Source organism: Eptatretus burgeri, chromosome 6, assembly GCF_056783735.1.
Source record: "Eptatretus burgeri isolate ZD-2024b chromosome 6, Ebu_testis_v1, whole genome shotgun sequence".
NCBI classification, from domain to species: Eukaryota; Metazoa; Chordata; class Myxini; order Myxiniformes; family Myxinidae; genus Eptatretus; species Eptatretus burgeri.
This window is the reverse complement of record NC_140966.1, coordinates 73,417,148-73,432,887: the sequence shown is the minus strand read 5'-3', so window position 1 is coordinate 73,432,887 and position 15,740 is coordinate 73,417,148. Positions and strand designations below refer to the sequence as shown.

The window sequence follows — 15,740 nt, the reverse complement described above, 5'->3', positions numbered from 1 at the left end:
ATGTGTCGAGTATAAGCCTGTCAATTTTCATCGAATTCTGTTCACGAATAATGGATAAATAGACGTTCAAATGAACTGGACACAAGAAAAGAAGAACGCGAGCGGCACTTAGACCCCGTGGGGTGGAGGACCCCACGGGGTAAAAACTTTAAAGCAACAGAGTACCAGTGCCAACTAGGTGCTTGTGCATTTCCTAAAATGCTCTTTGTGAGTACATATATGCCGAGGTGTTGGTTGTTGCATTGCATCACCGTGGAGTCGGAAAAGTGTGGAGGAACCCGAAGGACCATCGTATGGATGTTTCTCGTTTCGCTTTCAGACTCGATCCTGCATACGATTGAACATCAAGTTTAAGTATCTTTCCATCATCAGTGGTGGTATCCCTTCCACTTTAAGTGTTCATCATCATCAGACTTGCATTGCTGGGTATTTGAAAACCTTTTTATTTAAACCATTCCAGACAAGACTTGGCACAACCTGGCCACAGCCTCCGTAAGATTAAATCGGATAAACATTGGAGGTCGGGGCCACTTTGGCTCGATATCTTTCCAACACGTAATTTGATAATCAAAATTTCAACTTCCATCGATTTTACTTATTATTTTTCTCACATTTGTTGTTGAAATTCCAAAACCGGTTAATATTATCATGAAACGTATCTCGTTTTTTATATTTTTACCTCTGCCACTGAAGGTAGACGGAGGTTATGTTTGTTTATCTGTCTATGATCAAGATATCTCAAAGTTATGGACAGATTCAGACAAACTTGGTGGACAGGTTGGGTGTGTGACAAGGACGAACTGATTCAATTTTGGTGAAGATCCGGATCCGGATCTGGATACGAGAATTTTTTATTGGTCCGGAACGAGCACCCTTGGTGCGGAGGCATTATGTTTCCAGGTTGTCCATCCGGATTTTCGTTCACGCGATAACTCAAGAAGCAAATTGTAGAATTTCATCAAACTTGGTAAAAAGGTAAAGTTAGACGGGGCAATTAACTGATTCGATTTTGGGTCAGATATGATAAAGGTCAAGGGTCGAATATGTCAATACTCAAGTGTTTGTGCGGGAGAGCGGAGGCATACCCGTCGACTGCGCACAGTCGAATTACTCTAGTTTTAATTTTTGAAGTGATTCTTTACCATTTGGAGATGGGCCAAAAACAGTGTGTGTGTGTGTGTGTGTGTGTGTGTGTGTGTGTGTGTGTGTGTGTGTGTGTGTGTGTGTGTGTGTGTGTGTGTGTGTGTGTATATATCAATAAAATGTGTGTGTGTGTGTATATATGTATAAGCATGATGTTTCAAAAAGTTGTGGCCGGATTATGGCAAAACTTGTTGGATGAGTTGGTTCGGTGATGGGAACAAGCGGATTTCATTCCAGCTGAAGATGCAGATTCAGCCTATCATTGGGATACAAGACGTAAACTGCTCAGCCTGGTGGAGGTATGCGCTCCACCGAGTGCTGTTCTCATGTTCCAGCTGTTTCCACTCGTATCATAAATTTTCACTTCGCAGCTGGGAAAGTGAGAGACAGTGTTGAATTATTTTAAAAGTTTATCTTCTTTTTCTCAAATATTATGCCCTTTATGTTCTGAGCTTATGTTGTGCATCCACTTGTATTTTTTTTTAATGTACAGTACGGTATTTAGATGAGACAACTCGGGATTGACCTGTTGGGGAGGAGAGGGTGGGGTGTGGGGGGATTGGCGGGGGGGTGTTTGGGATGTATCACACTGAGAGTGTGCTTGAAGAGGAAGCAGGGAGGACAGTTTGTCAAGTCAAAGCCAGCTGTTATAACGACTGCTTGCTACTGGCTGCTTGCTTGGCTTTGCTCTACGTGAAAGAGTGATGCTACTCAAAAATGCATTGCAGGATCATTTGAGATTTGATCACATTTTTTGGAGAAACTTATTTCCTGATTGTGAGCATTTCCTGGGGTTTAAGTGCTCAGCCTTTTTGTGAGGTGCTTTCCATAAAGAAAGAAAGAAAGAAAGAAAGGGAGAAAGGAAAAAAAGCAAAAACAGGTTTCCCACCCGGAAATGCCCAACGGTTGTAAACGTGAAATGTATGACCTCGAGGGCAATACGCAGCAGGCTGCAGAGAGATGCATCAATGGTTAAGCTCAAACGGTACGAAGAAAAGGAAAACTCCAAGGTCACTGTTTGAACAAGACTGAAAATAAGTCTCTGGAAGGAAGAGAAGAAACGTGCCTCAAGCAAAAGGCTTCTTGTTGTGTGGGTTAACCTGGTAGCTCGGTTGACTTCTAAATGCGAAGCTGGTGGTGTTTATGCTCTAATAATACATTTTCAATCACGACCATCTCGAATCCTGTTCTGCACTGATCAATGCTCGGATTCAAAGACTTTCAAATTTTGCTTCTGCCTTGTGCGGTTCCATAGTTTCTCCAAACGGCAATCAAAATCTGCCATTCTCCAAGTGAATAAACTTTACATAATTACCTCCGTCAACGAAGGTGGATGGAGGTTAGTTATGTTTTCACACCTGTCTGCTTGTCCGTGAGCAGGATATCTCGAGCGTTATGGACGAAACTTGGTGGACAGGTTGGGTGTGTGACAGACAAATTGATTAGACTTAGTGAAGATCTGGAGAACCAGAACTTTAAAAAAAAATTATCAAGTGATTCTTCACCATTGGGAGATGGGACCAAAAACAATAAATAGCATGATATCTCAAACAGTAATGAACGGATGGAACAAAACTGGGCGGATCAGTTGGGGAGGTGACGAGAACAAGCCAATTTGATTTTGGTTAAGGTTTGGATACAGATCTGGCTGATTAGTGGTAAACAAAATGTGAACTGTTCAGCTTAGTGGAGGTATGCTCTGCTCCCTACCGAGTGCCATTGCAGTTAGAGTATAATTTTATAGTTTGTTGATTCAATTCTGTATTTCAGTTTGTTTTTTTTTCCCGCCAGTTTCTGGCTTTTCCATCACGATTGTGAGGTTTTGATGGGTCGCGATCTTGCTTGCTGACTTCTACCATTCCGTGTGGAGTTCTTCAATTGTTTTGTTTTCAGTGCAGTTTGTGCTGTGCTCTTTTGGAAAACGAAGCACGTTTGAAATTTGTTTCCTGTTTTGGGAAAATCAACATGGTTGCTAGTAGTTCATCCGGTTTATCTTTAAAACGCAGCAGTTACAAGGGTGGGTTACTTTTTTTTAATGTAGTCGTGTCCACAATGGCAGCACCAACGCCGTTATGCCCATTGTTGCTTTCAGCCCGTCTGTTTTGTGCAAAGACGTGTCGTCAACCACGGCAATAAATTAATATCTTTGGAACCGATTCGGCACATCTCCTCATCGCGAGTTTCTGTTTAAACAATGCACTTTTGGCAAAGCATTCTGTTTTTTCTCGGAAATTTTGAAATCGTTTCCATTGTATCAAGAATGCTGGTGGAAAGGTGTTTTCTTTTATTTTTTACTTTTTTTTTGTAACATTTTTGGTGGTTGAGGTATTGACTCGTCGAGTGCAATGCTCCATCACCGAGCAGGCGGGTTCCTTGTGTGCTTTTGACTTTCGGCGTTATCGGTGAAAGATGTTAAGTGCTCGCTATTGATGCGTGCAGGCATTCCGCAGTGGAATGCATGCAGCCGGGAGTTGCACGAGTTGAAGAACAATATATTGTACTCGAGTAGAAACCGGGGATTTGTTTTGGCATCATTTGTTTCAGGGTGTTGCCAAGTGCTTGAGCCTTAGGTTCCACATGAGATTAGGGCGTGAGTCATTATTTTTGGCCAGGAATAGTTCCTGAGTTTTTTTTGTTTTTTTTTGAGGGGGGAGGAGTTGATATGTTTCCAAATGTCTACATAATAATGGATGGAATTTTGACTCCCCATATTACACCCCATACAGCCTTTTTTACACGCCTTACCTTTACTTTATAAATCGCTATTTAGCCCATACCTCATGCAGCGGAAGACTGGGTTTTACAATCACTTCTGTGGGTCTGGCCGTAACTTTTTTTTTTTAACCATTTCAGCTTTTGTCATCAAATCTTCAACGAACATCTATTATGACATTGTGGAGAACGCAGATGAATGATGTGTACAATTCTCTTTTAACTGTTGTTTTCCTCAAGTTTGGTTCAAGTACAAAGCGGACACGGATGGACTTTGTATTTTCAGATGCTTTCTCGTTTTCCTTTCTTCTCGTATGAAGCACATGGCTGCCGGTTACAAAATTTGCTGTTGGAGTGGTTGGGCCACTGATGCAGTGCCCCCTATAGGTTAGGGCTGGAATTTGTTCATGGTGCCAATGATAGCTCGCCGACTCTTCATGAAGGACATTGGGATCTTTCACGTCCACCAACTTAAGCTAGCCGACCTTTTTAATCACTTATTCCCACACTCATTTTCATGTCGTCCCCATTCCCTTCCAACCACATACCTGTTTGTTCGAATACTTGCCAGTCGACAAACGACCTCTTATCCTCTTGCATTCCATCAGGAGAAATTCACGCCGGCAAAGTACTTCTCCATTGATCGTGTTTTTCGCAACGAGACGTTGGATGCCACCCACCTAGCAGAGTTCCATCAGATCGAGGGCCTCGTGGTGGACTTCGGCCTCACTTTGGGAAACCTCATGGGTGTCCTGCACCAGTTCTTCACCAAGCTTGGTTTGTGTTTCGACCGACTCTTTGGTTCGTTTGTAGAGCCTTGCATCATGAGTGTGTGTTCATGGTGAAATGTTAGAGGTGTTCATCTTATTGGTGCCTTTTTAATTATTTTTCAGAGTGCAGGCTATTTAAAAAAATAATTTTTTTACAACATGAATATGCCTTTTTTTTATCCTCATGGTATGACCTTGTTTGGTGTGGTGGGCAGGCATCACTAAACTGCGCTTCAAGCCAGCCTACAACCCATACACAGAGCCGAGCATGGAGGTGTTCAGCTACCACGAAGGTCGGTGGGGAAGTCGTAGCATGTAGCGTTTAAATTATTGGGCAGATTTCAAAGGAATCAAGAATAATAACTTGGTTGCACCGTGTGCACTAACTAGGTTTGAAGAAATGGGTGGAGGTCGGCAACTCTGGTGTGTTCAGACCGGAGATGCTTCTCCCCATGGGCCTCCCAGAAGGTGTCTCAGTCATTGCCTGGGGACTGTCACTGGAGAGGTGGGATGTCTCACCGGAGGGTTTTTGGAACAAAACATTCAAGCATGGCTTGTGTTAGTCTTTGTTCCTGGATATTGTTGGCAGAGGGTAAACATGTAAAAAAAACAAAAACAATTTCTTGGTTTATCATTCAGGTAAATACTTCTTTATTTGTCTACTTTTAGTCGTGACAATTGATAATGGTTCTTTCAGGTGTCGAACATTGTTGTTATTTCAATTTAGTTATTTCAATCCAAATCGATAATCTCCCTTCCACCATTCCTAAAGGTTCATTTTTCACCCTTGGATCCTACCTCCCTATTCTCACTTTTTTAGGCCGACTATGATCAAGTACGGAATCAACAACATCCGCGAGCTGGTAGGACACAAGGTGAACCTGCAGATGGTCTACAATAGCCCTATCTGCCGCCTCGATGAAGACAAAGGCGGCACCTGCCAACGCAATTCCAATCCACTTTAACATTCTATGGCGACAATTCTAGGTTACCAAATTTATGCTGGAAGTTAAAAAATTCATTCTTGGTTCCACCCGACATTTAAAATGTCATTTTTATAGTCAGAGTGAAAGTTTTGAGCAACGGTTTGCAAGCAACATGGCAGGTTACATAAAAAGGATAACATATTGGCCTTGGAGTAGTGGGGGAAATAGGACTCAATCAAGCAAGTGGATAGCCAATTGAGGGGGGGGGGAGCGGAAAAAGATGGGAGCCTTTGGTTGGTTATGAGGGGTCGGTGTGGGAACTCCAGGGATAGAAGATGGTGGTGAGCTGTATTAAACCCATGGAGGAAAGGGTGAGATTGTACTGATTCGGGAAGGTGGTTCCATCATATGGAAGGTTCTAAATTGTCCACAACACAGGAACAAGAGAGTGGAGGTGAGCAGAAAGTGTGGATTTTATTAAATGTTAATGAATGGGTTAGTGGAAGAACCCTATGCATCATGGACAAGTGAGCAAAACCAGGAGAGAGGTGACGGAAACCAGAGGTTTGTTTCATATAAAACAAATAACGAACATGACGTTGTTGGTAAAGGTGATGGTATTTGTAATGAGGCTCTTCGCAGAACCGTAGACACCCTGCGAAGGTGTCGAATCCATGGGTTCTGTTTTGGCACGGCCCTTTGAGTAAGTGGAAATGCTGAACCCCCCCCCCCCCCGATGAAATCTAGGCATGTTTTTTTTTGGCAGTGGGTATGTGGAATTACTTAACTGATTTGGATGTGGTTTATTTATTTTTTTAAAGTCTATGATAGTTTTCCTTTGGTGTCAAGGTTGCGGCAGTGATGAATGTGAACTGGTTAACATGTGCAAAGGAATGCTACGGGAAGCTTTTGGCTCTTGTGATCAGAGCTGCAATCAGACGCAGCTGCAGCATACTGCGAGAGTTTTCATGGGTGAGGCACGAGTCGATGATGAGCTGGTCATCATTGAGTGAACTATTCTCCTACACCTTGATAAACATTAATTATGGGGTATGCTGAGCACTACGGTTGTTACTTGATGCACAAGTTTCATAAATTTCTTAAATGTGGTTATCGATCTTTGGGATGTGACGAGTTTTACGGTGAGGTTCCAATTTGCATCGGTATGATGTGGTCTGGTGGTTTAGGGGTTGGGATAATGACCTTGAAATAATTGGCTAAGTGAACAGGTTGTGTAAAAGTCGGTTAACATCTATAAAATTCTGACAATTGAGCAAAACAGTAAAATAAATGTTTATAAACACCCTTCGGCTGCTCGTGTACACAAAACATTTTGGTGGGTTTGCGAACTGCAGCGAAGTTCCCAGACGTTTGGCCTTTTAAAAGTGCCATCATTCACGACGTCGTCCCCGGGCACGTCTTTCTGTGCCTCTCCGAGGCGCCTCGAGCATGGCAGCGCCAGGCCAAAAATGCACTTTCTTAAAGGCGCTCAGGAGGAGCGGGAGCCCGAGCTTCAAAGTGAACGCCATTTGGAATCCATTCCAGCAGCATCTCTCCATCAGCTGTGCGTCCACTGTCGGTCGAACTCCATGCCTGCTTTGCTGCCTGCCGCCCGCGGTGCGTACCGAGAATTCCACAAGCCGTCCCATAGTCCCACGCTCTTCAAGAAGAGTAACGGTCAGTTTACTCATCTTTTTGATTTGGTCTTTCTGTGCAACTCGCTCTTGTGTCCCAGAAGGCTCACGCTCCTCAAGTTATACCCTTGTGAACCTTAAAACTGCAGTGTTGTTTGATAATTGAATTATTTGTCTGAATTTGGTGTGACACGTGGATATGGACTCTGCACGTTTTGAATAATCTGAATAATGGCCATATGTGCATTATCTCTGACACTCGGCAGGCTAATAGGAGAAACGCTCGACTCTGGCTTGTTGCCAGTGCTCCCGAATGCTAAAAGTGAGACGGGAGATTTAGATTGATTTTTTTTTTTTTTTTTTTTTTTGGAAAGCAGTCTGCTTTCCAAGCATTCATCGATGTAAATCGTTGGTTAATCAATTTTTATTTTCTTTTCTTTTCTTTTGCTACTTCCTCCAGATAAATCCACTTTGTGGAAATTTTAAATTACATCAGCACATTTATGTGACAACAGTTTTTCTTTTCCCTTCTAATCAGTTGACATTTTTTCAAACAAAGCCCTTTTATATTGGCCAATCTATAAGTGTAAAGCTTCCTGTTGAGTAACACTGTCTGGAATGTTCAAAAATAAAACGCATGATAAACACTTCCCATGCAGGTAGTACATACAACTGTGTACGTTTTAATTGACAACTTCTCTCCTCTGTTAAGCGTCTTCATTGCTAAATGTAAGTAATCGGTTTCACAACAGTCCTTTTGTGCATTCATTGAAAGCGATTAAGAAATGGTCCACAGGTGTACTCGCACTCCTTTCAAAGGCCGTGTGCGTTTCCGTTGCAGCCAACACTGTATCCGTGGATGTTACGATTTTTGTCCGGCGTCTTGAGCCTTGGTACTCCATCGGCTCCGGGGCTGCGAGTCGTCGTTTGACGAGGGGATCGACCGCATCCTGGACCTTGGTCGTGTGAGGGCGTCTGTGGTTTGTCCTTCCCAGCACGTCGTAAGAGTGAGTTGTTGCGTGGGAGCGTGGAATCAAAACCCCAGTGTCCGCTGTCGTTGGATACTTCGCCGGTCTCATCTGCCAACGTGTCCAAAAAGCTACCGACAGAGATTCGGTCAAAGTAGTCGATGGCTTCGGGCAGGGTTTGGTCCATTGGCAAGGCCTGGTTCGGGTCTACAAGGCTGCACAGGCTTTCTGAGGGGCTGCTGCCGTCAAAACTAATGTCCTCTTCATCTTCCTCATCCTCCTCGATCAACATTCCTCGCTCATCGAGTAGCCATCGGGCAGCTGCCAGTCCCTCGTTCACACTGAGCAGTTGCCGCAAAACTGTGCCGTCCAAAGCTCTGAGCCGAGCCTGCGGTCGAGGAAACAGGGAAAATAATGGGATTGAAAAACAATGCCTTGTGCTATGTGGGATGCCAATGTGAACATGAGCCAAACAAGTTTGGACATATTTTGCAGTTGTATGGTGTTGTTGTTTTTCTTACTTTGTGTCACAGTCAGAGATAAATGATGATACATCAGTCAATTAGTTAGAGTGTAGGTTCTGCGGAAGCAGTTTCTTGGCAAGGGCCATGCTGGGTGGTTTGCCATCCCTCTCCCAGGAGTAGTTTGTGCATGAATTTAGAATTTGTTCATGGTGCTGGTGATAGCTCGCCTCCTTTTTGCAAAGGACACCGTGGGATCTTTAACGTCCACCGACTGATGTTGGCAAATGGGACGTCTAGTTCAACATCCATCCAAGGGAAGGCGGCACACACTTTGAAACACCAGGATGACAGTTTATAGCTGGGTCGGGATTCAAACCCAAGCGAGACGGCTTAGAGAGGAGTGTGCATACCTCTAACCCATTGTCTCTATATACCAGTTATTATTTCCCCACATTCAACTCTTGAAGACTACAATAATTTAATTCAAACATTTTCCCAAATTTTATGGATTGACCAAGTCGGACCCAAAACCTAAATGTCTCAACACTTGTTCTTGTGCTGGATATTGCACGTATTGCTGTACAGGACCATGTGAGGACATATCACACCAATCACTTGTGTAAGTTCATATAGGATGAGGGCCAGTTGACGAGTGGACAGCCGTGGGGTTGGAACCCACACCACCAATTGGAGTGAAATAGGTCACGAACAGCTAGCGCATGTGGTTAAAGTGCATGCGATTTAAACACCGGATACAATCATTCCACGCTTCAGTTGTTTGGTGAATAAAATGACACCCTGGAAACATGTTGTTTCCTGTGGATGTCCCCCCCCCCCCAAATGAAAGCTAAGGCACAAAACTGATAAGTAATACAACAGGCAAATGAGGTGTCGTGCTTTACGTATATAAAACCACCAATCCAATACTTCACAGAAGCTGTGCCAGGATGAGCCCCAATGTGGTGCGGGTTGGTTCAGCTGCCCTTTGTGTAACCGGGCACGTGAACGCAGGGTCAACAACTTATATACGCTTTCAAAACTTGCTTGACCTTTATAGCTATGTTTAAACCACAGTAGCCAGTGTCCATCCATCATGGACAAAAATCAAAACAGCTGTGCCAAAACTTCCTGATTGGACCAGAGAAAGATTTCTATTATGATTGGCAACAGCTCACGAGCTTGAGCGGCGATGCATTCGCAATAAGCCCTTACATTTCAGGGTTTCATATGGGTCGGAAGGATAGCTTTGGAGGAATGCATACTCGCCTTTCACCGTCTGGCCTGCTTTTGAATCTGTGCCCAGCTATACAATATCATTGGTCTTTCGCAGACAGGACGATGCGGCAATCATGGGCCGTTCTTTGGAAGGACTTTCAGGCAGAGGACCACATCTTCTCGTACAGTTGCTATGTGAACGTTAAAGATCCCACGGTGTCTTTTTGTGAAGAGTTGGAGAGTTTCCTATCGCCGGCACTCTGAACAAGATTCCTGCCACGTTTCATAGAATAGCGGGCCTGACCAGACGGTTCTTATTTGATTTGGGACAAAAAAAAAGTTACCCAGCTCGACCCCACAAGAGGGAATGACTCGGGCCGTTGGAATCAGTTGCAGGCAGTGGTTTTGATGTTCTCACGAGTGGATTTTGTTTGAGATGTCCTGGTGCCGCCACTTCACACCTGTTCCCGGATGGTGCGGAATCCAGTCTCAACCTCATTGGCATCTTCGAACAGAAGCACAAGCATACTCTCAATGCAGACAGGTTGGTGACCTCTCTTCTACCACCTTTTGTCAGGGAATGCTGGACCTCTGCACTTTCATCCAAATAGTCCCTATAGGATCGACGTGTTCTTCCAGTCTCTCTCTATCGAGTGCAGCCTGTGGCTGCTGGTTGCATTATTGGTTGATGCAGTGTCCCCCTTACCAGTACACTGGTACTCATTTTGCCGACCTCGGAAGGATGACAGGCTGAGTCAACTTCCTGGTGTATTAAATCAGCGGCCCAATGGGGCTTGAATTCAGGACCCAAGGATCCCAAGCCACCACCCTAACCACTAAGCCAACACCAGGCTTATTCTTCCAGTAAATGCCTCCTTGTGGAAATCTTCCTACTATACAGTCTGTTCAAATGCACTCTTCCTTTCAGGGCACCAACTATGTTATTCAGTATGTTGTTATGCTTCTAACGTCTGTCACGCTGCTGTTCAATGAACCAAGATGTTCTATAAAAAGATATCAAGGGAAGAGGGGAGGGGTGGCATAGCATCTTCATACAACCCAATACTTTTGACAAGTTCGCTCTTTGTGCCAAGGTACCAAAGCCAACCGTTCTCAAGGACCCATTTCTTAACCCTTAACCACAGAGGTCTTCTTCCTGGAATGTGATATCCTTTTTGTGGAAATGAAGATCTTAAATTTTCTTCACAACCACCCCCGTATTCCTCGACCAGGAACCTATCAAAACTCCACGTACGCGGAGTGAAAAGCGGGATGAAGCAATTGGCTCCCATCCGTCCGTCTTATCAGTTTATCATCGAGGGAAAACTTATTTGAATCGAATATTATGTTTTGAACAGCAGTCGGAACATGAGAAGGAAGACAAGGTTGTAGTTTTACCATCATTTGACCCGATCGCACGTGTGCAGAAAGGAGCGAGATAATATTTTTCCTCTGTTTGCCTGTTTGGCAGTCAAACAGAATTGAAAATCATTCCAAACAGGAAGCTTACTGTTTAAGGATGTTATAAAGGACATAAACAACAGGCACAAATTACTAATGTAACGTGTTAGATGGGGATGATGTAATAGACACTGGAAAAAATGGTGGTAAAACACGGAATCAATTTATTTATACGTCTTTAAATCTTTAATGAAATTGAATTATCCACTTGAACACTGAACAACACAAATCGTCTTCATAATACTTCCAAGAATCATGCCATATGTTAATATATATAGCATGAGGACGTGGCATGTGAGAGGGTGCAGTAGCAGGGTGAAGAAGAGGCCGCCGATTATGGCTTTGTATGATGATGATTGACACTGTTCTGTGGTGATCAATAAAGCTTCCATCGAAATTGTGATGTTTATATAAACAGTATGTAAATATGTATATGTATATGTGTATATATATATGTGTATATATATATACATATATATACACATTAGACGACCGGTGAACCTGTTGGGTTCCTGTTGTGACAGCGGTTGATGAAAAAAATCATTTCAAGAGAAAAAAAGATAGCTTCAGCAAACTATACCGCTGAGGTTGTTTGCATTGATCAAATTCTCCCAAAGAGTACTTGACTGAATTGGGAATTGATTTTTAAAATAATTTTTTCATTGTCCGATTTGAACGAAACTTGATACTGCACACCGCAGGCGAATGGTGAGTAAGGTGGCCCTAAAACTTTTGCGTGATTGTGTCCCGTTTTGGCTGTATTTCGGGAACATACATACATAAGTACAAGATGAGAGTTTTAAATATATATGTATATATATATGTATATATATATATATATATATATATATATATATATATATATATATATATATATATATATATATATATATATATATGTCTGTGTCTGTCTGTCTGTCTCTCTGTTCCTTATGCACGGCCACATCTTTTAAGTTACAAACTCCAAACTAGGGGTACAAATACAATTATTGTGTGTGTGTGTGTATGTGTGTGTGTAACATAGGCTATGTGGCCGTGGCCTCACGTGGGGGTGTAGGAGTACGGGGGCATAAATTATCTATGCAAATGTGTAGCCCGACCAGGTGGCAGGGGGTATAACAATTTCCTTTTTTACCTGGGCAACGCTGAGGTTAAAGCACTCTTTGCACTAGTAAATTTGTTCCCTTTCCTTTCTACCCCCCCCCTTTCCCCCAAAAAAGGACATCAGGACAAGGGGAGGGGCAAGACATGCGGATGGGGAGTGGGGGGTGTTGTGGTGAGGGATTAAAAACACTATGCCTGGATAAATATGTCTTCCCTTCTTCTCACCCAAAAGTTTTAGCAAATACGATGACCAATTGGTGTGTCAGCGAAGCAGCAGGTCGGCTCTGCTCGAAGTGTATAACTGCTTCAGTAGCGCTAAACTTCCAAATTTTTTAACGATCTCTAAAATCATTATTTTATTAAAATTGAAGTATATACTTGAACACTATGGGCCTATCACTTCATGGCCAACAGCTTGGTGGTCTCTGTGTTCTTCCTCCTCCTTTCTGGTCTTTACCCTGTGCCCTCTCTGTGCTTTGTCCCCCGCCCTCCTCCAGGAATCTTTAGGACACACATTAGGACCAGCAAACCCCCTCCTCGTGAAACTGCCAAAATCCAGAACCACTGCTCACCTCAACTCATTTGTTCCTCTTTTTTCCCCTCCACCTGTGGAACCACCTTCCAGACTCACTTCAATCTTATCCTTTCCTCCAGGTATTTTGCTTCTATGTCCATCTTGTCTGCCCCTTGCGTTCTCCCCTACCCCTCATCGTTACCCCATTCCTTGTTTGTCCATCTCCATCTTTCCTCTCTCTGCCCTGCTGTTGGCATTTCCCCTTCTCCTGCTATTTCTTTATGTTGTGTCCTGATCCGTTCTGTATTCTCACTCTTCCAGGAGCCTTGACTGCACATTCAAATTTTTTTAAAAATATATAAAACTGCGTGGGGTAACGTGTTCCATGAACTCTCGAGTTACCTCTGCCACGGAAGGTGGAAGGAGGTTATGTTTTCACCCCTCTCTGTTTGTCTGTGTGCAGAGTATTTCAAAAAGTTATAGATGGATTCAGATGAAACTTAGTGGACACGCTGGGTGTGTGACAAGAAATAATTTATTCGATTTTGGTAAAGATCCGGATCTGAATTTTTCAGTGATTCTTCATCATTGTGAGATGAGGCTAAACTAATATATAGCACGATAACTCAATAAGTTATGGACAGATTCAGATGATACTTGGTGGACAGGTTGGAGGTGTGACTCGGACGAATTGTTTCAATTTTGGTGAAGATCCGGATCTGGATACGAGAATTATTTAATTTTTTTAATGTGGAAGAACTAGTTATCTTGTTAAGTTCAAGAAGTAATCGTTCCTTCGGCAATGCTTGCACTTTTATCTTCCCAGCTCAAATGGGAATTTTTTTTTTATCGTTACTAAAGCTGGATGTACAGTTGACTTACAAATAGGTAAGACAGTTGAATGGCACAGAAGATTCTCAAAGGTGGCATCAGATATCCTTGCACATTGAAGATCCTCAACCGTAGGGTGCCGGTATACCACGGACTACCAGACTCGGTGGTGTAATCGTTTGAGTGCCTGGTTTGAATTTGGGAGCTTGGTGGTCCAAAGCCCCGATGATGCAAAATGGTAAGTGCTGCTTCCTTGCATGACATTAGCATTTCAAAGGATAACAGCACAGACAACAGCAAACCCCACAGTGCATTCTTTCGCAAGAAACTGCTTGGGCAGCACCAATGTTCCGTGAAGACGATGGTTGATCAAATCAAATACCATGGGACGAAATTCCAAACACAATTGGTGCTTTGCCAATTTTCAGTGTTTATCATTCTTTCTGCACAAGTGGGGATGTGGTTAGCTTCTCCGGGTATGTGTGGGTGTGTGGTTTAAACCGCGCTGACGTCATTCCCTGTACACTGAGACTCACCGCAGCTTGCTTGACCCCGACAAGCAAGCACACATAGCATGGCATTAACCAAAATAAATAAATAAAATTTAACCACACATGAAGATGAAGCACAGCTCGCAACAATCGAACCATCCATCTCCAGGGAGATTTGAAAACAAAGATTCCGAGACAATCGATGTTCTTGGAGATGGGGCAATGCAATGCGCTGTCACGTGGTGTAGATTATTTAAATGTTGCTCTTCCAAAAACCCCCCTCCCCTCAATTTGCTCTCACCCTGGAGCCTCCAAATCGACATAATCGAAGACCGAGACGTCCTTCAGCTGAATCCATTGCAAAGACGAATCAGCACCACTCCGGATGCTGACGTCAGATAGAGTTTGACTGGTCTGTGGCCAACCACAGCTGGGACCTCCACCTGAGCCAGAGGTTTATCGCACATAAACTGACGTCATACGTTCGATTCGTCATAACTCGCCATGCACCTGCTCCCCTTTATTTTCAGACGCAGCCGTCGGTCCAAAAAGGCAAAGATCAAAGTCGATATAATTGGCAGAGGCAGCTGTTAAGAGACCTGTCATTTCCCAATGGTCACGTAAAGCCCCCCCCCCTTTGGGGGTCACGTAAAACCCCCATGGGGGGGGTCACGTAAAACCCCCATGGGGGGGTCACGAAACGCTTTCCCACCGTGAGAATGACGAAGCTTTCCGGGTGTTGCGAGATAAGGTTTCAACACGAAGCGGAAAATCTGCATTTGCCATTCTCAGAGCACAGGTTGCTTAATGTAATGGGGACGGCACGAATCGAGACGAGCGTGGGCTCGGGTTGCGAGGAGCAAGCACGGCATGGAACCGTCCCTACGCACCCACTAGCCGCTTCAACGGCCGAAGAGACGCGCCGGCGCAGCTCACCATCTCTCCGCGGAGCGTGTTCACAAGGTGATGCAGCTTCGGCGCAGGGGCCCTGGGCAGCCCTGAGCCGGATTGTTCCGCTGCGGCCGGCGTCACCTCCTCGGCCCGCTGCAGGCAGCGCAAGAGGCTGTCGGGCAGACGACGGCCCAGACGCATCTCCAGGTCCCGCACGCCCGACGGCAGAGGCTCCATCGGGAGTGAGCTTGAGATGAATGGCGTTGCCGTGATGCGAAGGCAACAACTCGTTTGGTTCCCGTGCTCGTCTCGGCCGATGCGCGTGTGTCGAGCCAGCACGCAGCACCTGCCTGGCCCGGCGGACGTCACGCCCCCGACACGAGCCCCTCCCCCCTTTCCCAGTTGACTTTAATTGGAGATTTATTGTTGGTTCTTAAAGCTGCCAATTTCGTGCGACCTGAATCGCCTCAGATTATCCATTGTGTGGCACAGAGCCTGGACAGTCTCCAAGCGGTTCGTGGATTGGCGTGGATGTTCATCATGCGATGAGAAACACATTTCCACTGGTACCATCTGATAAGCTGAGATGGCTGCTTCAAATTCCCATAAATAGCCA

The 15,740-nt window shown here is 44.3% G+C and overlaps 2 protein-coding genes across 3 annotated transcripts in view; one reads left to right on the top strand and one right to left on the bottom strand.

The window, feature by feature from the left end:
- Positions 1-6,856, top strand: part of FARSA (phenylalanyl-tRNA synthetase subunit alpha) — an 83,157-nt gene extending 76,301 nt beyond the window's left edge. For both annotated transcript variants that reach the window (XM_085885623.1, XM_085885622.1), the window contains 4 exons: positions 4,464-4,632; positions 4,841-4,918; positions 5,016-5,130; positions 5,446-6,856. In XM_085885623.1, coding sequence (XP_085741749.1) covers positions 4,464-4,632; positions 4,841-4,918; positions 5,016-5,130; positions 5,446-5,590 — 507 coding nt within the window. In that variant the 3' untranslated portion in view covers positions 5,591-6,856. The remainder of the gene's footprint in view (positions 1-4,463; positions 4,633-4,840; positions 4,919-5,015; positions 5,131-5,445) is intronic.
- LOC147025056 (leucine rich adaptor protein 1-like) lies at positions 6,256-15,581 on the bottom strand. Its single transcript, XM_085885649.1, has 2 exons — positions 15,170-15,581; positions 6,256-8,541 (listed from the first exon to the last, which is right to left on the bottom strand). Exons 1-2 carry the CDS (start codon positions 15,359-15,361, stop codon positions 7,999-8,001), a joined length of 735 nt encoding a protein of 244 aa, XP_085741775.1. The 5' UTR covers positions 15,362-15,581; the 3' UTR covers positions 6,256-7,998.
- Between the last annotated feature and the right edge of the window lie 159 nt (positions 15,582-15,740).

Bases quoted from the DNA above. Each gene is read 5' to 3' on its own strand.
- LOC147025056 (XM_085885649.1), bottom strand. From the start codon at position 15,361: ATGGAGCCTCTGCCGTCGGGCGTGCGGGACCTGGAGATGCGTCTGGGC. The intron at 8,542-15,169 runs GTGAGCTGCGCC...CCTCGACCGCAG, and splicing joins ACACGCTCCGCGGAGAGATG to GCTCGGCTCAGAGCTTTGGA.